This window comes from Chanodichthys erythropterus, chromosome 15, assembly GCF_024489055.1.
Source record: "Chanodichthys erythropterus isolate Z2021 chromosome 15, ASM2448905v1, whole genome shotgun sequence".
NCBI classification, from domain to species: domain Eukaryota; kingdom Metazoa; phylum Chordata; class Actinopteri; order Cypriniformes; family Xenocyprididae; genus Chanodichthys; species Chanodichthys erythropterus.
In genome coordinates this window covers 30,113,398-30,137,653 of record NC_090235.1, presented here as the reverse complement: position 1 = coordinate 30,137,653, position 24,256 = coordinate 30,113,398, and the positions used below count along the sequence as shown (strand labels likewise).

The 24,256-nt window shown below is 36.7% G+C and overlaps 1 protein-coding gene across 1 annotated transcript; it reads left to right on the top strand.

Moving 5' to 3' along the window:
* The first annotated feature begins 549 nt into the window (after positions 1-549).
* On the top strand, positions 550-23,944 carry mylipa (myosin regulatory light chain interacting protein a). The gene is made up of 7 exons (XM_067411303.1): positions 550-779; positions 3,044-3,234; positions 16,003-16,188; positions 18,159-18,356; positions 18,516-18,680; positions 20,914-21,325; positions 22,243-23,944. The coding sequence occupies exons 1-7, from the start codon at positions 693-695 to the stop codon at positions 22,426-22,428; spliced, it is 1,425 nt and encodes a 474-aa protein (XP_067267404.1). The 5' UTR covers positions 550-692; the 3' UTR covers positions 22,429-23,944.
* The last annotated feature ends 312 nt before the right edge of the window (positions 23,945-24,256 follow it).

The window sequence follows — 24,256 nt, the reverse complement described above, 5'->3', positions numbered from 1 at the left end:
ATAATAATAAAAAAAGACTACTATAAATGACTTTTTTCCAAAACTATTAAATGATGGTTTGTTATGTACTTTCTTACAAAAAATAGATCTGACAATGGACATATCTCATATTGAATTGCATTTATAGGTAACAGATGGAAGATTTAAATAAATAAATAAATAAATCAGATGAATATTACGTGGATTCCTGGGTAATTTGGAGCTTAGCTATGTGATCTGTGATCAATTTGTATAATATAGCCTATAGCCTACTTTAGTGTACGTACTGTCCATGTGTAAATAGTAGCCTACATATTTGTTATGTACATTCTTTTATTTTTGTTATACATTATCTTTTATTATTATTATTATTTATTAACATCTTCATGCTAAATATATAGCACCTGTAGGGGGCGCTAGTGGCGCCTACACAGTAATCACTACTAAATGACCATGGCACGGCTTTCTGTTGCTGTCAGAGCGTTCGCTAAACGCTTTGATGCGACTAATGTGATTGGCTGTGGTGGGAGTGGGCGGGGCTAGAATAGTGCTTCGTTTATAGAGCAGGAAGCGCTGGGCCACAGAGAGAAACAGAAGGCTTGAGGAAAGTGAGCGAGGGCTGATGTAGGGTGCTTAGAGAGGACAACAGTGAGAGCTGTTTGTAGTGTTTTTCATACAGGACGGGTAGACCAAAGACAAAATACCTCTCCAAAATGCTCTGCCATGTAACTCGACCGGATGCGGTGGTGATGGAGATTGAAGTAGACGCGAAGGCGAACGGTGAGGACTGTCTGAATAAGGTAAGATCATGAATGAAAGTCTCCATGTGAAATAGATGTGATGTTTATCACTAAACGTTTCTGAAGTGTGCATTTTATCCGATAAGCGCTCGTGCATTACTCCATAGAAAATAAACACAAATGTTGAAAATCAAAAGTTGAAGCCTGAGCGCGGAATGAATGAGTGTATGAGGCACATGGAAACTTAATCTAAACACCAACCTATTTAATGTTATATATCTGTTTGCGTGCGTTCATTAATGTACAAATTATATTTAGAATGTCCTTTAATTTTTTTGTGAGTGTTTGAGTCACAACACTCAATTTCTCGCAAATGATTCAGGCAAATAATCATGTTAATCGTTCCTAAACAAACACAATGATTTTGCATGATGATTAACTGACACAGTATGTAGTAGGTGAAACGTTTACCTTATTATTTTTCGAGAAAGTGGTGTTTGGGGTACTCTAAACAATCGTGTGCATGTGTGATGGCATGCTCGAGGTTACTAAAGTTCATTCGCTGCAGCAGCAGATGTTTGATTCTTGCATGGAGGCGCTACACCACCTCCAACGTAAATGAGAAAGTGAAGGGTTTTCCAACACGTTATACTTTATATAAATGTTTAGAAGTTCAACTCAAACGTTTTATTTCTTGCTGCAATTTAGAAAACAAAGAAATCAAATTAGCTGAAGAGGTTTCATAACTACTGTGCTCAGATTAATGAATGAATTTATCTTCTCTCAGCATGTCCTCTCAAGATATTTTCATGAACTTTACAAAGTTTATTTCTTCTGCCTATAGAATAGTGTGTTAAAGGTGTCATTTTGCCACTTCAGAATTGCCCTTAAAAGGGGATTTTTCTTGTCTCTATTATTAGTAACTGAGACTGTTAGGAAATAATCGCCCGAGACTCGAGAATAAGAATGTGACCATTTGTTTGTTTGTTTGTTGTTGTTTTGGATCTTGATTTGTTACATTAAACTGCATTTTTAAAATTAAAATTGTAAAATTGATACATTTTATTAATTTATGCATAAATTGACCACAAAATCAAAACTAACTAGTGTTGGGGAAAGTTACTTTTAAAATTAATGCATTACATTATTGTGTTATTCCCTAAAAAAGTAACTAATAGCGATACTTAGTTACTTTTTATGAGAAGTAATGTATTAGCTTTCCCCCCCCCCCCCCCCCCCCCACCTGGGCAGGGCTTGCTTTGTTTGTATGTTTTTAATACCAACAAAAAAAGTTATATTTTTGGCAAATGTAAAAGCCCACCAAAAGTGAAATGAATAAGCTTCAATCTGATCACAAATGTCATGTTTATTTAAAGTCGTTTTTGCTTATTAGTATGGTTGAATTGGCTCATCAAAGGTCTGCAGCAAAGACGTCGGTTAATAAAGTGAGATTACATAAATAAAGTATATTTGTTTAATTTAATATTTAATTACTGCACATTTTTGCAATATTCTGAGATTGCATTTCACCGTTTTTATTCATTTTGAGGACTTGTCCTTAGTCTAGAACTACAAAAATCATCATGTTTTCACACAACGCCTCTGCACTTACTGTCGATTTCTCTCAACATAGGGACAGGAGAGCTGTCGGTCAATACATGGGGAAACAAAGTAACTTATTTGAAAAAAGTAACTCCGATATTTTGTTGTAAATTTAAAGAAAGTAATGCGTTACTTTACTAGTTACTTGGAAAAAGTAATCTGATTACATAACTCAAATTACTTGTAATGCATTACCCCCAACACTGAAATTTACAATTCTTATTTCTTTATGGAATATTGCAGTATTATCCATGCGCATTATTTTTTTTTAATTCATATGCCCTAACTTTGCAACCCCTTTTGTAATGACATATCTTCTCTGGTGATGTTTACTGGCGCGATGACGGGACAACCTGTCAATCACATGAGACTGCACGATCCAGCAATCAATTCTTGAACAAAATCAATCTCAACCTGCCTTTTTTTTTCTTGATTGAGAAGCCGTTTCACTTATATATACATCACAATATGGATGAGCAGGCTATCGCAACTTTCATTTCATGAAGTCTTTAAAGCAATTATTCACCCATAAAAAATGGATTAGTAATGATGACCGAATTCTCATGTTGCAAAATTAAAAAATAACACTTCGGATGCACACACAAGATGTTGGGAAGAATGTCCAAGCTGCTCTTTTCCATGCAGTGAAAGTTGATGGGGACAAGAAAACAAATTATGATGTTTAACAATATGAAATGTGTCTCTTTTCTTGTTGGTGACAGGTATGTCGAAAGTTGGGAATTATTGAGGTGGATTACTTTGGGCTGCAGTTTTCTGGCAGTAAGGGAGAAAACCTGTGGCTGAATCTGAGGAACAGAATCTCCCAGCAGATGGACAATCTCACACCTTGCAGACTACGGCTCAGAGTGAAGTTCTTTGTGGCGCCTCACCTTATTCTGCAGGAGCAGACAAGGTACGTTACACAAAAACGCACGTACGAGCAACATGTGCATTAGGAAAAACAAAATGTATATTGTTTGAGGAAGCTGTGACTGAGAACATTTCATCATCGTCTGCGAGTAGAGCGGTTTTTAGACTTCCGCTCCAATACAGAGCAAGATGTAAGAAAAACGACAGGAAGAAAGGCAAGCGAGGATGTGGGTGTATCAATATTTTGTGTGAGATTACTGGAAGAAAAGCCATTTTTCTTCTGTACTTTGTCTAATGTGAATTCCATGCCCGTTTTGAGCTACAGTATATCTTGTTTTTGGAGCATGCCTGTGTTAAGATATAAAAGCAAAAATCTAGGGCAAGCTACAAATTAAATATTCATATAACAATGAGTGTTTTTTCAGCTTCACATCAGCTGTAGTCATGTGTCTTGTGTAGAGAAAGAGAATGCATACTTTGTACAGTAGCCTGTAAAAGTCCCCCCCCCTCAGTACAGTGGTTTGCCCTGTAGTAACCCTGCTCCCTGTGGGTTACTGTAGGTCGTTGTACTATGAGCGGCAGCAGGAAATGTGATCCCCTGCTCAAAGACTCCTACCCACAGAGACTGAGCTGGCAGAGTCACCACCACCTCATGCTCTTTTATTCACTCTGAATGTAGAGTTTTGTTACTTTTCTTTGTCTGAGACCAATGTGGAGCACAGCTTAAAGGATACAAGTATACAAGTTAAACTCTAGTGGCAACAGTTGTGGCCATAATATTCTTGACCAAATAATTTTATTTTAAAAAGTACATGGGCAACACAATAAAATGCGTACGGTTTTGAAAGAATAGATGCAAGACTTGAAGAAATAGTTCATGCAAAATCTGAAAAATTATTTACTTAACCTCATGATGTTGCAAGCCTGTATGACTGATTGTCTTCTGTGGAACACAAATTAAGATATTTTGAAGAATGCTTGTAACTAAAGAGTTTTGGTGACCATTGACTTCCATTGTATGGACAAAAATAAAACACTGAGACATTTCCATGAATATCTTATTTTGTGTTCTGCAGAAGATAGTCTAGACATACAGTTTTGGAACGATGAGTAAATGATGACAGAATTTTTATTTTTGGGAGAACTAACCCTTTAAGCATTATATGTGTGAAGATGAGACAAGTGTGATATCCTTGTGTGTTTAATTATACCATATTTATTTTCTACTCCTGTCACGACCATGTAAAGACGGTGAATTCTGTAGCTTAGGATAAAAGATACAGTACTTTTGAGAATGAGATGTATTCAACCTCAGGAATTATGCAGGTGATGAATAACTAGAATTTCTGTAAAAAAAAAAAAAAGTCCCGGCACAAAAAAAAAAAAAAAACTTTTACAGCTCAAATAAAACTTATTTTAAAAGAAATCATCAATGTCGTTATTAATTAAAACTATTAAAAATCATTTTTGTTAATTTATTCAAACCTGAAATAAAAAAGGGGATGGATAAACGTATTTCAGTTAGTTGCAAAGGCAACATTTGTGATTTCTGTTTGTTGAAGATCTAATTGAAATGAAATGAAATGAAGCCAAAAAGAAAACTAGCTAAAAAAGCACTTGACAAAATTACCAAAACTTAAAGCTGCAGTCTGTAATTTTGCCTCTTTGTGGCCATCTCTGATTGAAACCTGCAATTGCAGTTATTTGCGGAATTATCTTTACGTGCGTTGTGCCTTGGCACGGCTCCCCAGCACGGATTAATCTAATGTTTGCTGTCAATCACCACATCGGTGTGGATACTGTACTTCGGAAACAAGTTTATAAGTTTAATTATTGCAGCTGCTGTGAGAAAAGGCTATAAATGATCCACCTCACATGCGATATAGCCTACTAGCTGAGACTCGTTCTTTATGTATACAGACATGATGTAATGATGCAAAGACAAAAGGCGACATGCTCAAATTTGTCCCGAATTATAAAACAATATTACAAGCTTACCGTTGTGAATTGGGCTAAGGTAAGGAGATAGTTTTGAACACTGGCTGGTTATGTACTTGCTCAAATTGATTTTGGATAATTTTGTAACCAAAAATGGATATGGACAGCAGCTTTAAACTAAAATTAAAATGAAAACTGATAATATAAAATTAAGAGAATTAAAATATTAATGAATGCTATAGAAGTATAATAATAATAATAATAAAATAACATTGGTAAGAATTCATACAAATGCTTTTAACCCTCAAATGTGCATGACTGTTTCCCTACTAATAAGGACTGACAAGTCCTGTTTTAACATGTAATGTGTCTTTATATATAACGTTTATTGTGTTGGCCTGTGTACTCCATTATAAGTGCCAGACTGTGACCACTATGTTTACTGTAACAGAGTTAATTATTTTCTGTGGTCAGGTTCATTATGCCATAAATTTGTACAAATTACCATTCCTGTATTTCCCTGAAAATATATATATATATTTTTTTAATTGTTAGTTCAGAGCCCCATCCAAAGCTTTAATTTCTTCAACAATGAAATGAAGCTGTCAGTTTTTAAGCACTCTAGCAGTCAACTTCCTCCTCAGAGTATGAGGATAATTTGACTGGGCAGTTACAATGCTTGTCATGTAAATGAACTCTTTGTCAGGACGCTGGTCCCACAAATGTTTATCTCTGACAAAGAGCGGCACAGACAGGTGTTAACGCTTTTTTTCCTCTGACTTGTGTTTTTCCACTCTCTCTTCTTGTTTGATGTTATAAATAGGGTCTCCTGTGACCTGCTCACTCGTACTGCATTAGCTTCAGGTTGTGCGTGTCTTTGCAGTGAGAATGTACCTGCAGCGTACTACTTTCAACCCCACAGTGAACCCTCTTCGGTATCTGCTGTGTGCTGTTATTTAATAGCTGCCCCGTTTTGGAGCCCTGCGTTTTGTGCACTCCAAGCACTGCTGGGTCTTTTTCAATAAAATAAAGTGGACTTGTGTGCCAGTTCCCGCAGTCATTCCCACAGCCATGCACTCTCTGGGCAGAACATCTCTGGCAGGGCAGTGTATGCATGTGCACTTGCTTCCGTTTCCTGGTGACTGGACCGTGTCCTTTTCTAAGGCTTTGTGATTTAAAAGCCACTTTTTTTTGGTTTAGATGGCCTTCTGGTGACCTGAGGGAGATTAGCAGGGGTCACTGACAGATGGCGGATGGGAAGATTGAAGGATTTTGGGGTGAAGTAGAAACTTTTAATGTTAATTAACTGTTAATTAAAAGTTGCACCGTGTTGTGCTTCTTTCCGCAAGACTTCTTGATGCGAGGTTGGGGGGACGTCACACCCGTAGAGCTTCCACATGTAATATCGTTCAAGCTGTTACGGCACCCTGGACGGCCTTCCAAATGGGCATGAAAACAGCTTACAGTGTGTGAAAGTGTGAAGGCTGACGTGTTAGGAAAATTTGAGATGGCGGGGGTTGAGACTTTGTTTCTCGGTTGACAACGAGGACGAGAGCAAAGCTTTGATCAGGCTGAGATTGAATATTTGGTAGAGGAATTTGAAGCGCATTGAATAACAATGAACAGAGGCATTGGAGCTGGAAGTGTTCAGAATGGAATATTAACATATTGCTTACTGCGCAGTGTACACTGAATACTGCCTACTTGTATAAGATTTAGTTATACAACCAGAAACATTTCAAACTGTGGTGTGCTATGTTGTCACAAGACATCATGTGCATTGTTTTTCCCCGCAAATCTAGTTATCATTTCTGAAATAGTTTTTACTCACTGAGGCTGCAATATTATCTGAAATATTGTGGAATATTCATTTATTAAAATTATGTAATTTTTTCCAATGAAGGCTAAGCTGAATTTTCAGCAGCAGTATCACATGATCCTCCAGAAACTATTCTAATATGCTGATTTGCTGCTTCAGAAACATTTCTTCTCCTTATCATTTATATAATATTATGTTAAAAATTGTTGTGGTGGTTAATGTTTTTGTGTAAACTCACATTTTTTTCCAGGATTTTTGATGAATGGAAAATTAAAAATGAACAGCATTTATTTATATACATTTGTTATTGTCATGGATGGATGGATGGATATCTGTGTATATTTAATTGTGCGCATTCATTTCCCCTATTTTTATGGTTATTAACGGTTATTAACGGTTGTTAGTGAACCATTAGAGGAAAGCCAAGGTAAAGTGAATCAAAGGCAGATTGAAACGATGATAATTTAATAACACTGTAATGTTATTAACACATGTTATTAATAACACTTCAATGTAGTCTTTAGCAAATTTCAAAAAGGATATCCATTTTTCATACTGTACATTTGTAATGCTGTGATAACTTGTATAATTTAAAATGACTTTTTTGTTTTTAGTGTTTTATTTTAAATATATTTAGTCAAAATAGTATAGAATTGTAATATCTTTCATTTGAAAATAATTATCAGCTTAACGCATCGGACAGAATTGTAATATTTGAGCATTCCTCTAAATAACACTGCAATATAAAACCCATTCATATAGTCTCTTTCTCTTTATGTCAGAGTAAACTGTATTGGACTAAATGGAGAAAGTGACGTCCATAGCAGAATATGGATGACTGCCTGGCATTTCTGAGTGTAACGCAGGCTGCAGTCACATTAAAAAAACAGTCCTTTGTATTCTCTTCGGCACTGTTGTAGATTTGTGTGTGTGAGCGCATATGCATGCATGACGCGGCCCTGCCTCCGGCTACAAGGGTCATGTTCTCTAACCTTGTTTGTGCAGTGACCTCTGCCCTACTTCGACACTGCGTTCCAATGCCCATCGCATCGACCGGCAGTGAGCTGTGGCATGTATTTACCACAGACTCATACAAATTTCCTGACAGAATTTTTAAGTGAAATCGTGCATGCGCATGAAATCTGTCATTCTCTCTTCCCTGTAAAACCACTCCAGAGCGACCTAGTGATGATTTATGACCAAAAGACATTAGAAACTAGCATGAGAGGGACTGGTTCGACCTATGCTGGAAGTTCCAAAAAAGTACTGTGACAGTACCACGATTCAGCGACAATTACCAAAATGGTAATACCCACTATTTGATTACCATTTTCATGTGCCATGGATTTGAACATCTTTCATGAATATGAGCCCATAAAAAAGCGAAAAAATTCAGTGTGCCTTGAGAATCCCAAGTTGAAAATGTCAAAATGAGAAAGGGTCATGCACCGACCCATGCTGCACCTCAGCTCCTGTCCAGGACTGGAAATCTGCTTAGACTTTCACACTTTCTCTACTTCCTTTCTATCTCTGTCTGTTCTGTTATGTAAGATGCACTAAACAGTGCACAGGCCTCTGAATGCAGAAGAGCCGCTTATATAAGACCCAGAGCGGGCCGAATGGAAAGGCTAGCTTCTCTGGTCCATTATTATGACAGTTCCTCATGTTCATTAGAATAAGTGCATCTTTCAAAATAGATCTTTATACTTCCTCTTTAGAGAGTTGTGATGGATGATTGCCAGATAGAAGAAATGTTTACTAGTACGGCAAAAGGATTCAGCACAAAATACAGTGTTTCCAGTGCTTGGACATCTTTTTTTTTTTTTTCTTTCTTTCTTTCTTTCTTTCTTTCTTTCTTTCTTTGTTTCTTTTTTTTTTTTTTTTTTTTTTTTTTTTGGTGTTTTGCTAGGTAAAATCCTCAAATGAGGCACAGTTTAAAGATAACCACCAGCCTTGAGGGTCTAATCTTGCTTACATCATTACTGGATCCTTTGAGTATCAGAGTCGACCACAATTACTCCCACGTGTTAAAGAAATCCCCACCCCCCAAAAAACGGCATCTCTTAATCTGTCCTGCTCTATTTTCAGTATGTGTAATCGGACATGTTCACACTCCTGTCAAGCCAAGTGTTAGTCGACATGTTTTTAAGACTCTTCCTGGCAGTACCATGTGCTATCTCCGACTCAGAAACAAATGTAGCTTCATGTAGCTTCACACACACACAAACTAGCAAAAGCTCTGACGCAGTACACTGAATTTTTGTTTTATTTAGAAACAAACTGCTAGTACATTTCAAATTTCAATTAAAAGTGAAATTTTGAAGTACAAATAATAAAAAGGCATTTTCTGCTCCTGTAATCTTTGCTTTATTTACAACTTATTGTATTTTTGAAAATGGTATTTATTTCAAGAAATTGTATTGATGTGTTATGAGCACCGCTGTCACGAAAAACCTTGCATTTTTCATTTGTATACCTGCAACACACCATTAAAATCAATGGATTTGTCAACGTTCACTGACATGGCGCAAGCATGTAGCGTGTAGGCGCTTGCTAAACCTCATTAACCCATCCTCGAGGCAACTTTCGGCTGAAAAATAATTGGTTTGACTATGCACAGCTAACATTTGTGGTGTAATGGGGGAGAAATAGGGTTAATGTTGAGTAGTCAGCACTCAACAGCGGTTGCATGCATATGATTATGCTCTAACTAGTCTTTATGGCATGCTCTGCGTGCCAGGCTTGTTTAAAGATGCCTGTATTGTTTTAGAGAGCTTGAGTGTTTAGCATTCTCATCAGGACTGAATGATCCTGTTGATCCACAGAGGCCAGCACCATTAGCAGAGGCACAGCATACTTTCAATAAGAGAAGGGCTCTTTTAAATATTAATCAGTGCACTGGTTTAGCTTCAGCCTTTGGGAAGAGCAGCAAATAATGTTTAAAAGATTAAGCCATGCACATTCTCTAACTCTGGCTATTTGGTTCTTGTTCAGAAACACGAAAACATCCACTGAGCTTTCTTACTTGCAACACCACTGGTTGTCTTTACGCCTGCAAATATGCAAAACATGCCGCTGTGATCTCAGGTCTTGTTATCTTCACAGTCAGGGCCCTGGGTGTTGTCATCAGGAACTGGAGTGCGGGTGCTATTCAGGGTCAACATGATCTCAAAAAGACAACTGTTGAGACGAACCTCTCACCCCACATCCAATCCTGACAACAAGGTCACCAGCAATCCCAGTAAGCTCCTGATTACCTCCTTACCGCAGAAAGACTGTGACGTGCAAGATCCTCCCGAAGCTTTGTATGTGGATCAGCCGTTTCGGTCAGAGTCATATATTGAAATGTTGAGCTGTGGTGCTAACATGAGAAATAGGAGTTCAAATCTGGCTTGCAACCATTTTTTTTCCCCCTTTTTTGTTGACATTAATTCCTGCCCTATTCCACCTTCAGGCCTCAAACCCATTATAAATGCTTATATCCTCAAAAAATGGCACGCTAAATAAATCTTGTGGTACAAAACAGACCATATTATCTACACCCGCACTCCAGAGTATAATGTCAGAGTCCAATGAAGCATATTTTGATGAACTGTGATAACTTCTCTAGGATTCTTATGAAAAGAATGGAGTGATGCCAGTTTTTTTTATTTTTTTTATTTTTATTTTTTTATTTAAATGTTGCTTTTATTTGTTGTTTTATATATAGTTTAGTAAATTACTTTTTTCCCCACTTCTTTCTCTCCATCAATACAGCTATGGTAGTTGGCATGTCACTAAATTCTAAACAAACAAGCATTAATTCTTGTCTTCACACTACACCCTGCAAAGGTGACACTGCCTCATTCCCCAGTAAAGTCATATTTCTGATTCAAAGCTAAATTAGTAAATTGAGCATTTTCTGAGGCAGTGAAGTTTTGTTAAATTTAATATCACAATCATTTGTGTACTATTTAACTGTGTATATCCAGAAATAAGTTTGCATTTAAATTTCTATCCAAAGATTTTAATTTTAAAGCTTGCATCTTGCACTCTTCCTCTTTGTTTTAATGATAATTTGTGAATTAAAACACTAGAGCTCTGTTGTCTTGCTGCGTTTACTCTGACAGCAGAACAGGTTTAACCACATCTGTGGATGAACTGTAGTAACCTACACCTCTTTGAGCTGAGTGTGTATTACTTAGGAATGATGTTAAGGTTTTCTCCACCACCAATTTAATTTTGTTAGGGGTTTTTTTTTTTTTTTTTTGGCCCACAGCATTATTTCCGTTTGCCAAACCAGTGCTGAACACATTACTTACCAGAGGCGTTTGAGCACAAAGCTTCCCTTTGTTTGAATACCCGTTGTAGATTCAGTTTTCATCTGAATTTTCTTGCGTGTTTGAGCGAATGATGATTAACACTTTGTGGGTTAGCGAGGAGGTGTTTACCTGTGATGCATGGCAGGGTTTACTAGAGTTCGTTGACTGCGAGTAACCCCCGCCACACGGCTCAGAGCAATGCTATTTGACTAACTCTGAAACCACATTGTTTCAAAGGGCGCCTGAAAAGAATGAAACTCCTGTGCGGATTGCCCTCTTTGTTGCTGTCTCCGGGCAGAAGCTTCTGGTTTCATTTCAGAGGAATGTTTTGTTCTTTGCGTCAGACCCCCAAACATCTGGCCCCCCACAATGACTTTGCCTGAACCCGAGAAGATAAAACAATTGGTAAGGAAAGAATTGAGCAAAAAATAGTGACCAGAATCCTATATATTATAGTGTATCTTTCAGCTTTAAACAGGTTTGTATGGAGCCTCTGAAGGGACATGGTGATGGAAAAAATATGAGATGGGAGGACAAATAATAAGTCAATGCTTTTGCCACCAAGAAACTTTGCGTTTTCTCACAAAACTTTTGAGTTATTTGCGAGTGAACACAAAGTTTCTCCAGGGAACACTAACATTTTTGCGAAGGAAAGCAAAAGCATTGAATTTTTTTTTTTTTTTTTTTTTCCCCATCCCATCCCATCCCATCTTTTTTTCCACCATCATGTCCCTTTAGGGGCTCCGTAGGTTTGTCTCTGAAATTGTTCAAAAATATATTATTCACATTTTCAAGCAAGTTCAAATAAAACATATTTACAATCTTTCAACAAACCAACTATCAGCTAATTTGAAAGTGCCATAAACTTTGTGAACTCTAAATAGTTCTGATTATTTTCTCCTGCGTGTTGTCATGAGATTCACTTTCCAGCCAAACATCTGAGGAAATTCAGTTAAAAGTGCACTGTATTTGAAGCCAAAACCTCAAACCCACAAAAGCCCTCCTTCGCAAAGCTCAAGCTCTCTCAGATATCATGCTATGACCCATTTCCTGTCAGCAGAAGGGTACAGACATTTTTAATTCAATTCTTCCAGCTACACGATCAAGTGCTCCTGCTACAAAGTGATTATTTCTATGTTTTTGTGTGAGGAGCTCTGTAGTTTAAAAGTAGCATACTTCTCAGTTGATTTAGGAACCTCAAAGGGACTCATTTTAGATTTTATTTTATTAGTTTGGTAATCTCATGGGGGAAGTTTCACTTTTGTTGTTGAGGTTTGGTAATACTAGGTTTAGGACATCATGATTTCATGCAGTAAACGCAATATAATGTGGTGAGGATACTTTAAAAAGCAGTTTACGTACCAACACACAGAATCGTATCTTTATAACATGAATGCTGGACCTTGTGCACACATACACTCAGTGTATACATACACATACACACATAGTCAACTTCATGGCCCTTTCAAGTGAATGTGAATGAAATAGTTGGTGAGAGAGAGAGTGGATCACACCTGTGCGCCCCCCCCCCAACCCCACTAATCTGACAGAATTGAGACACTAGACTCCAGCACAATCTGCTGCTCTCAGCTGCTCAGCGGCTTACAAACTATTTCCCTTTTGAAAGAGTACACTTCTTCAGCATACTTTTATGGGACTTGTTATGGGAATCATACTGGCTGCCCTTGTGTAATGCCTTGATCGTGGGCTGGCATATGCAAATACTGGGGGCGTACACCCCGACTGTTACGTAACAGTTGGTGTTATGTTGAGATTCGCCGGTTCTTCAGAGGTCTTTTAAATAAATGAGATTTATATAAGAAGGAGGAAACAATGGAGTTTGAGACTCACTGTATGTCATTTCCATGTACTGAACTGAATTTAACTATGCCAATATAAATTCAATTTTTAATTCTAGGTCACCTTTAAATGTGATATTGAATAACACCCTATAGTTAAAATTATATTCAAGTGTTTTAAATGTGCATCAGCATGTTAGTCAGCAGAACAATAAAAGAAGTGTTAACTTTAAAATGTACATTAAAGTGAAACTTTTTTTAAAGTGTGTGAAGAAACGCAGTCATTAAAGTGTATTTTCTTTAGGTACACTGAAGTAGCCTTTTGTTTCATTTAGTATTATATCATTTGAAATGACTTTTTAAAATACTTTTAAGATTTGAAATGCACTACAAGTGTACATCGTTCATGTCAATTAAGCACACTTCTTTTTCACAAGTATGGCCGAAATGGGACATTTGTGTGAATTAATTTGATATTTCCACTGGTCATTTAGTTTTTGGGAATCATGCCCCTTGGTAAAATCACTGTAACGTGGCATATTGCTTTAATACTTTACTAAACATTGTGCATCTTTTCAGTTTCTGTGTTCGTACCAACCCTTTAGACCCATATACAGTGAAGGAACATATTGTGTGACGGTGTTTGTTGATGACGAGTGGCTGCATCAGCACAGCTGCGCGTTTCTAAGATTAGTCGCGTAACGAGCCTGACTGAACTGGCACCGCACGTTCCATGCTGGAGTAGCTTGAGTTTGACCGCTAGTAACCTCTCTCTGCCTCCCTCCCTGCCCCCATCAGCCGCCTTTGTTTTGCCTGCCAGGTAATTCATCACATGAATCTGATGTCACCACAGGGAAGTGCCTCGTCAGGCCGGGCGAGACTCCCTTTGTCAAACTGCAGGTCTTGTTTATTTGTCTGGCCTATGAATCCACCTCAAATCTTTCATTCTCTGCCTTTTCTTATATTGTCCTTTTTTCATCCAAAGTCAATGTTTATCAGTCCAGGGCTTTTGTCGGCAGCACTGCGCAAACTGATATGCCGTTGTTTGTTTTCCTAAAGAGCCATCGCCTGTGTGAGCAGAGCAGGAATGTCTCTCAGCCTGTTTTGGTGTTCCCAAGCTCTTCTGTTGGCTGGGGGAACAGAGGCATGCTGGGGTAAACATCAGTCCTGTTTGGTCTTCAAACCTCATCTCAGGGGACTTGCAAAATTGTAGTGGACATAAGGTTATGGGGACATAGGGCTTTGGGTCAGATATACATAAACCTAAAGGAGCCAGAGCTGGTTCGTACAGGAAGAATGGAGGTTTGGGGATTAGTTACTCATGATGCTGTTAAACAGGTTTGTGAAGAACCACAGGAGCTGATGAACGGCTGATACAGTACAGGCAACTTCAACTTGTTTTTCCCTGGACATACGTATGATGAAGACACACAGCAAACATGTTTGTGATGGTATTAATGCAGTAGTAATATTAGTAAATAATAATAATAACAATAACAATAATAATAATAATAATAATAATAAAATGTTAACAGTAATATAGTAATTATTTAATACATTTAAAATGTAATGATGATTTTATTATTAATATTAATGTAAAATTATTTTTATTAATAACATCAAATAATAAGAACATTATTAACAATAATAACATTATCTTTAGACTAATATTCTAAATTAAAAAAAAAAAAACAATAATAAACATCACTAACACTTACAGGTAATATTAATTACTAATAATTTTATCTAATCATTTATTATTATTATTATTATTATTTTTTTTTTTTTTTTTTTTATTTTATCTCTAGTATGATACAGAAAAGCAACCAAACATTTGTTTCATAGTTTAAATTTTTAAATTTTATTTTTTACGTTTACTTACTTTTTTATTTTTTACTTTTTTCTTTATATTTTAAATTATACACAATGACAAACGTTTGTTTTTTTTTTTTTTTTTTTTTTTTTTTTTACTTTTTTGATTCATAGTAATGTTCTCTCTTAATTTTCACATCCTGCTCACCTAATCATCATTTAGTGACTTTTGATCCCGGAAATAACTATGCAAATATCTTATTTTCACTATTACAATGTGGTTAAGTTAATGTGGTTAATCTGTACTTTTGACAGCTAAGCAGGAAGCAGTCTAATGCTTAGTCAAGGTGAAAAACATTTCCTTAGAGAGAATCAATCAATAAAAAGATAAGTCACTAACAAGCCAGTGTTCTCATGGCTGCAAGTCTGGTTTATGACTTTAATGTCAAGTTTTATCCTTGAGACTTCTGCTATTGATCGATCAGAGAACAAATACTGACAGTCCCACAGACAGCTGAAAGGAGATCCATCCTCAGTAAAACACACGATTAGTACTCCTGAAGGGATTTATGTCAGCAGTGAGTAATGAGTGTGCTTTTCATGCACTGTATGAGACGGCATTCTTATCGTTTTGTAACATGCCGACGGGGTTGTGCATTACGGGGCATGTAACCTCAGGAGTTGTTTTGCTGCCAGATAAGAGAGATAAGAACGAGACAGGAGCAAAAGTCAAACCACTTCACACACAAATGCAAAGTTCTCCTGTTTTGTTTTCAAAGTGAAAGTGTCCATCATTTGGAATGGAAACCATCATTTCTGCTTTTCCTTTGACCTTTTGCTATTTTCAATTGATTTTTGGTCACTTCTGGTTTTCACTGTTCCCTTTTAAAGAGACCATTCACCTAAATGATATCTATTCATGGATCTTATTAAGCAGCATGTGAGAGCGTGTGCGAGATGTGTTTTTGTAATTTAAGTTCCCCATCACCTGCTTCAGACTCTGTATATCGCTCTCGCTTTCCTGTTGTACCACCTGTCGACATCCATATATGGTTCCCTCACTTTTCACAGTACCACCAGCCACCTGCTTCCATCCATAACAAACTGTCTCACTTTCTTTGTTTGTCTCTTCTGCTCTACAGGCACCTGTTTTTTATGCATGTGAAAGAGGATCTGCACCGCGGACATCTGCGGATGTGTTCTGAACAGGCCGAAGAGCTCAGCGCCCTCCTAGCCCAGGCCGAGTTCGGTGACTATAACCAGAACACAGCCAAGTACTGGTACACTGAACTCTGTGCCACAGAGCCCAGCCAAGCCACCATCAACAGGTAAACCAACATGCCAATTATGATTATCTCTACAACCTTCAACTTCCATTGCATTTTATCGTGCTTTTATGATGTTAAATTATTGTTATGGGTTCAATAGAAGTTAAGCTGTATTGATATAATTAAATAAATAAATTATTATTAAAAACAAACACTTTGTGTTAGCAAAATATTTTTGTGGATGCTGTAATAATTTAAATAAAAATAAAAAATATATTTAAGGATATTTATATTAAAAAAAATGTATTTATTTATTTGAATCCTACAAAAAATTATTTTTATAGGATTCCTTGAGTAAAATGTTTAAAAGAACAGCATTTATATAAAATGGTAAAGTTACAAAAGATTTGTCAGTTTGTATCATATTGTATCATTTTGTTTTATTAAGTGTTAATTTCTTTAAAAATAAGTAAATGAATAAAATCTTACTGACCCCAAACTTCTGAACGGTGGTGTATTTTATCAAACAAAATATAAAGTACGAATTTAAATGTATTTAGCCTGGCATTTTAATATGAAAACCATTCATAACAGATGTGAACATCTGTTATGAACACAAATACAAACATGTTTTAATGCATTAAAAAAAATAAAAAATGATACTAAAACCCACAGCTTGTTAAAATAGAATTGCAGATCCCATAAACCACCATCAAGGCAAAGCTGATAATGTACTTTCTCAGTATAATATATAATATAATATAATATAATATAATATAATATAATATAATATAATATAATATAATATAATATAATATAATATAATATAATATAATATAATATATAATATAATATAATATAATATATAATATAATATATAATATAATATAATATAATATAATATAATATAATATAATATAATAATCAAACCAAAATTTATTCAGACACCTTGAACATTTAATTCATTATTATAGTTTTCACTATATTCACTATAGTTAAAAAAAAAAAAAAAAAAAAAAGGTAATGCAATATGACAAGATCAAGTTAAACTGTGTCAGAAAAAAAAAAAAAATCTTTATTATGTCAGATAACACTTAAGAAAAACATGGTCAGGCCAAAATATCTGAATAATTACACACACACACAAAATATACTGGTTGTTAGGCTTTTAGGTGGTTACTTACAAGTCAACGGAGCTGAGCTCTAATCTGTGCGCTCACGTTTACATCTGATCCAGGGCTGTGTGGATGTAAACAAAGCTCTTCTAATGGTGTTTGACTAATTACAGTGCTCCTTTTGTAGAGTTCTGTTCAGACTCTTTAACTTGTAACTTGTTTTGCTTGGATAACAGACAACCTAATCAAATACAATCAAAGTGGATTAATGAAATCTGTCTCTAGTGATTAATCATCATTGTCATCAAATCAAATTAAGACTAATGCTTACAAGAGGAAAATCAAAGAGCTTCATACAGACTAACACAAAGCCATGGACTTTGTCAGTGATTAATATGATGTTAGATTACTTGTTTTTGCTAAACATGCACAAAATATTGGTGACTTTATCGGTATCTTTCAGAGAAATATTTTCTTTTAAAATTGCCTGTACAAGTCTGTTTGTTTTTGGCTGATATTGGAAGAAGATAATATCAGGTCATAAGTATCGTTTCCAGTTTAAACATTAAATCATGTCAGTTATTGGCCATAATAAAAGTAATTGTCAGCTATATTATATTAGTGTGTGTGTGTGTGTGTGTGTGTGTGTGTGTGTGTGTGTGTGTGTGTGTGTGTGTGTGTGTGTGTGTGTGTGTGTGTGTGTGTGTGTGTGTGTGTGTGTGTGTGTGTGTGTGTGTGTGTGTGTGTGTGTGTGTGTGTGTGTGTGTGTGTGTGTGTGTGTGTGTGTGTGTGTGTGTGTGTGTGTGTGTGTGTAAAATATATATAATAATAAATTTACTCTTCTCCCACTTTTCATGTGGTCAGCTGTTGTCATTTTCCTCTCGGACTCAATGTGTCTCTTTTGATTTTTGGCAGTATCATAGCCAAGCACAAGGCTCTGGAGGGTATGAGCCAGGCCTCTGTGGAGTACCAAGCCCTGCAGCTGGTGTCGTTGCTGGAGCATTATGGGGTGGAGTGGCACTGGGTGCGGGACGCTGAAGGACAGAGGTTGGCTATCGGAGTAGGACCAGAGGGCATAGCTATCTGCCGAGAGGACTTCACCCTGGTTAACAGGTAAGAAGGTGTGGCGACAAAGCCCATAGTGCTCCTGATGGCCTAATTTTTCATTAAATTATGCCCAGAGCACTTCTCTGGATCAGTCATGTAACTTTAAGTCGATTTGTGCTATTAGTGCCTTTGAATGCAATGTGTCATATTTTCCCTTCAATGCAGGATATCCTATCCCATAATACAAATTGCCACGCAATCAGGGAAGAGTGTATACTTGACTGTCACCAAGGAAACCAGTGACAGTGTGGTCCTGCTGTTCAAGTTAATCAGTAATCGAGCAGCTAGTGGGCTGTACCGGGCGATCACAGAGACGCATGCCTTTTACAGGTGAGATTCGTTGATACAGGCACATTTAGAGGTGAAAGCACCATATAATCCTTCAGTGAGCACGATGCATCATTACATTCTTAAACGTTATTTATTTTTTCACGTTAATGTGCAGTAAGGCAGCTTTGTCGTTCTTGACACTACACACCTTGTGCACATGACTTTTCCTAAGACATTTAGGGCCAGATTTACTAACAGCTTGCGCCAGCGAATGCCAGACCTCTTTTGGCATTTAAAAAAAAAAAAAAAAAAAACTATTGTTAGGATTTACTAAAGACACAAAATGAAAAAATAGTGCTGAAAAGGCATGGACAGATATGCATTTGCAGGCGTTTCCCTCATTTACACAAAATTTATGGGAGGAGAGTATTTAAATGAATCATGCAAGGTGATTTACTAAGGTTTGGGCTAGTCAGTTTACTTGAATTTGCACCATTATTTACCTCCAAAAAAAGCATGTCTTAAACCAGATGCCAGTGTACATTGCTCTTGGTAGATTGCATTTGTCATTGTGGAAATGATCCGACTCCGTCTGTGTTCTTTAATTTGTGCGTTGTCAGTAGATCATGTGCAGAACTTTCCACTCCCATCGGTGCTTTTTTGGAATTGCACTCTCACGCAATTCCTCCTAATTTGCCCTGTCTAAATCTGGCCCTGTGTGTCTAGCATGCTTTAGTTTACCTGTCTGGACCACTTAAAATATGTTGTTTTTTAGGCATTGTTATCATAGAGAGGTAATAATCTCTCTTTGGCCTTGGTTATTGTTAAAGTTCTATAGTATTTCCTTCGCCTCTGTGTCAGCAGTTTGCTCTGTTTGAGGCGTTTTGTGCTTTACAGGATTAGCTGCTTTTGTTTTGGACTTTTGAACTTCGGCCTTTCTTTTTAAACGGCTAGCTGTGAGAGCGTCTTGCATCGTCAAACGTGTTACAAAGTAACTAAACATAATATAGCAGTACAAGTGGGTCAGCCTTACGAAAACATTATAATACAGTAATGTTTAATTGAGGGGGATGCTTAGTAGTTATAATTTCACAATGCAAAAGAACATAATAAAAGGCTTGGATTACAAGTCACTTTAGTTATGTAGTCAGATTACTTTCTCAAGTAACTAGTAAAGTAATGCATTACTTTTTCAATTTACAACAAAATATCCAAGTTACTTTTTCACATTTATTGACTGATAGCTCTCCTGTCCCTATGTTGTGAGAGGCTTGTAGTTCTAGACTAAATGTGAGCATACATTTACTCATCTCACTTGCATGAAAACATTCAGTATTCCTCAAAATGAATAAAAACAGCAAAATGCAATCTCAGAATTTTAAGCAAACCTGTAATGATTAACTATATTAAATGACGCAAATATACTTTATGTATTTAATCTCACTTTATTCACCAGTGTCTTGCTGCTGACCTTCAATGATCTAATTCAACCATACTAATAAGCAAAAATGACTTTAGATTAGATTTAGAAATTCTTCTCCTGTATCCTATTCTTCTTTAATCGAGAATGACAGCACAGCTGAAAGGTTTGTTTAAACTGCGCCCTCTACTGTACAGATGTAAATATCCATTTCCTTCAGCCTGAGATGTATTCATTTCACTTTTGGTGTGAAAGGGTCTTAACATTTGCCAAAAATAGAACTTTTTGTTGTTGTTATTGAAAAACAAAGAAGCAAGCCTAGCCATGGTGAGAAAAAGTGTAACGCATTACTTTTCGCAATTAGTTACTTTTTTAGGGTGTAACACAATATTGTAATGCATTATTTTTAAAAGTATCTTTCCCAACACTGACACAGATCTTGCTGATAAACTGACTTTATTTTGTGGATTTTGAGTTTAGTTCAATCTTATAGGAGCAGCACAAAATAAGATGTTGCTCTGCAGCAACATGCATTCCCATTATCTAACCTAGACAGTGTTATATATGTCTGGCAATAAAACAGCTTTCACCTGTTTAAATGTGTTAGTGTGTGAGGTGCCGTTTCTTCAGCCCTCGATAAGAGCTTTTATTGCCAAGACATTGGAGAACCAAGAAAAGCCACTGCTCTCTGCTCTTGAACTCTAATAAGCAGCACCATCCTTCATTTTCACAACTACAGCAGCTTTTCAAAAGCCCATTATTTCTGATGGATAATGGCTCATTTGAGCTGCTGTGTGGCAGACGCTGAGCAGATAATGTGTTAATGTGTAATACGCCATCTTGCTAACCAATCACTCTTGGTTTTGTCTGCAGGTGTGACACCGTGACAAACGCTGTCATGATGCAGTACAGCCGGGATTTCAAGGGTCACCTGGCTTCACTTTTCCTCAATGAGAACATCAACCTGGGCAAGAAGTATGTATTCGACATCCGTCGAACCTCCAAGGAAGTGTACGACTATGCCAGACGTGCACTGTACAACGCCGGTATCGTGGACATGGTGTCGAGGCCGGGGGAGCGAACTCCGTCGTCCCGGTCGCCGTCCCGCGACCAGGAGGGGGCGCTGGACTGCGGGGGCTGCCAGCAGAGCCGCTTACTACAGGAGAAGCTGCAGAAATTGCGGGAGGCGCTGCTGTGCATGCTGTGCTGCGAAGAAGAGATCGACGCCGCATTCTGCCCCTGCGGTCACATGGTGTGCTGCCAGAACTGTGCTGCACAGCTGCAGGTCAGACAACATTTGCATTTGGTTACATTTTATCCAACATTGCCTTAAAAATGTTAATAATATAACTTGATATCACAATGAAGAAAAAAGTAGCTTGGCATAATCTTTTAGTATCATTTCCTAAATATATCTTAAAATTAATGTGTGTCTGTTTTTTATATATATATATATATATATATAAAAAACAGACACACATTATTTTAAGATATATTTAGGAAATGATACTAAAAGATTATGCCAAGCTACTTTTTTCTTCATTGTGATATCAAGTTATATTATTAACATTTTTAATATATATATATATATTATACACACATACACACACACGCGTGCATTTTTTTTATAGATTTTTTTTTTTTACTTGGTGTATGTGTTTTAAACTGTAGATATAATAACAATGTGGTGATGCCTAATTTTTTCTAATACAGTGAATTAAATAGTACATTTTTCAGTTGCAAAGCATCTCATTTAGTTATTTTCAATTGGACATGATCATAGAACAAAAGGTTTATTCATAATAAATGACATCAGTACAAAATGACTTCACATTACGTAACCAAAGATTCAAAGCAACCTTTTAAAAAAGCAGCAAAATTATAAAACAGATAAAGGTCACTGCAAAAAAACAAGTAAACTCTGCTTCATGTTATAGACCTTATAGACTTGCCCTCTTCTTTATCACATTTAAACAAAGTAAAGTTACTAATTTCTGTGCAAATACATCTAATGTGATATTAGGGGTAAGAAAAATCTCTACTGTTGACACTACTTCTGTAGCATGGCATATGCTGCCCAGCCTTAATTGTGACTATCTACCACATGACTTGTATACCTTTTTTTTAAGATATACTATAACAATATTCCTTGAATGTTATTGTGGTAAATGCTGACTGAAGTCTGCTGTTTTATCTTTACAGTCATGCCCTGTGTGTCGGTCAGAGGTGGAACATGTCCAGCACGTCTACTTGCCCACGTGCACCAGTCTGCTCAACCTGACCATCGGCAGCGCCGGCAACAGCCCCGAACCCATCCACCGAGGGGTGGCCGCCCACACCTGCACTACCAATGACTACTCCACCAGTGAGAAGATCTACCAAAACTAAGCTTGCCTACCGCTTTTCCACAGGACTTTTATTTCAGTTGACGCAGTGGCTGACTAAGAGTCAGAGCGCCGCGGCGGTTGGGTTGCTCCTCATAGAAATGTTGTTTTTGAAACCATTGAGGAGACTGTGATCTTTTGATGTTTGTGAATGTTTGTCTCTTAAATTAATTGTATCAGTTGATCTGATAAATGTACTTTTGAAAGTGTTTTTTTTTTTTTTCTTCTTCTTTTCCATACGCAACAGCATGCAGAACGTTCAAGCTGATATTTCCTGCACAAATCTGTATGCCATGATGAATTGTATTGTTTAGGGAGTAGCTTTTGTTTTCCTAATTTAATGGAATTTTATGTTATGCTTTTAACATGCAATGTCCACTTTAAGCACACTTTTTTTTTTTTTTTTTTTTGCAGTGGATTTGAGTTTGTTTTAGGTTTGTCTTCATAGTTTCCATGCCAATGAAGAGGTATTTATGGCGAGGGGCACAAACCCTCGCAGCACTTTGAGTAGAGAGGAAGTTGTCAAACTACTGATCCTCCATTCAAATGTAGAGTAACAGCTTCCATAACCAACGCTCCAAACCTGGTCTGTAAAGGCTCCTCAGAGGTGTATGCTGTCTAAAGCTTTTATTTCAGTTATGGTCAACCAGTGATTAGCTTTGAATTTAAAGGGTACTGAATGATCTGCTAACCATTTTAAGAGATTTTGACCTGTTTATGCTTTGTTTTTATGGAAGATGTGGGAAAGTTATCTATAGGAAAGGTTTTTTGGAGAAAAAAAACCGAGAAATTATCTAATTGACACTGTCACTTTACCAAGGAGTTTCCTAAGTGTATTGTTCCTAGGGGTTTGCCTTAATGTAGCAGCAACACGGTGTGTTTGATATGCATTCTTTCTTTGCACAGACTATTATTGAGCGATGAAGAGGACTATTTTCTTTACTGCTGACACAATATCGAACAGTCTCAGCAGGGGATATTTTTTCAATTTGTACAAGTAGGATTTGTTTCTGTTTGTTTGAAGCAAAAACTATGCTCTGTAAATATAGAAGTAACTCTCAGTCTTTTATATTTCTTTGAACGAGAGGTATTAATAAAGCTGTTTTTTTAAAACTAACATTGTGTGGGTGTGTGCGTGTATGTTTTTGTCAAGCAAACTGTCCGAGTTTCCTGCTTTGTTTTTCTTTAACATGGTAGAGCCTGGCAGTTAACTTGGGCACATTATAAACCGCAAGTTAAAAATTATAAAACACAATCCGAGTGACCCTCCACGAGTGCACAATGACTCTGAGAGCAAAGGTCCTTCTGTCATCAGCCATTAAAGTGAATTCAGGTTAGATTGATGGTGAGGATCAGAACACTAGAAGGTGTATGTGATCGGTTTAGGCTCAACATGTGTCCTTATTTTAGACATTTAGAGGAGATATGGGAGATATCTAGAGATCATAAAGAAAACCTGAATTAAAATGGAAATAATAAACAAACAAAAATCAATAGATTATGTTCAACTGTCTGCTGTTTCCTACATGATCAATTGTTTGTCATGTTGATATAAATTATATTATACTGGTTCTCTGAGTAGTCTTACCCCCAAAACATTATTGCGTTAGTTCATTAGATGCAAAATGGTTGAACTAGCTGTCATATTTTATCAAGCATATTAGATGTTTTTGTAAATGTGTCCTGAATTGATGAATTGCACAGGTGAATCTTGAATTTAACTAATAAAGCATTAGATCAACCAATGATCAACCAGTTCTCTAAAATAGCTTGGAGATGCATGTCATGAATGTTCAGTTGGAAAGCATACACCGATCAGGCATAACATTATG

What these genes read in the sequence shown, in the direction of transcription:
- mylipa (XM_067411303.1), top strand. Translation starts at nt 693, where the DNA reads ATGCTCTGCCATGTAACTCGACCGGATGCGGTGGTGATGGAGATTGAA. An exon ending in ATTCTGCAGGAGCAGACAAG is followed by an intron (nt 3,235 to 16,002) that starts GTACGTTACACA and finishes TCTGCTCTACAG; the next exon opens with GCACCTGTTTTTTATGCATG. An exon ending in ACTGTGCTGCACAGCTGCAG is followed by an intron (nt 21,326 to 22,242) that starts GTCAGACAACAT and finishes TTATCTTTACAG; the next exon opens with TCATGCCCTGTGTGTCGGTC.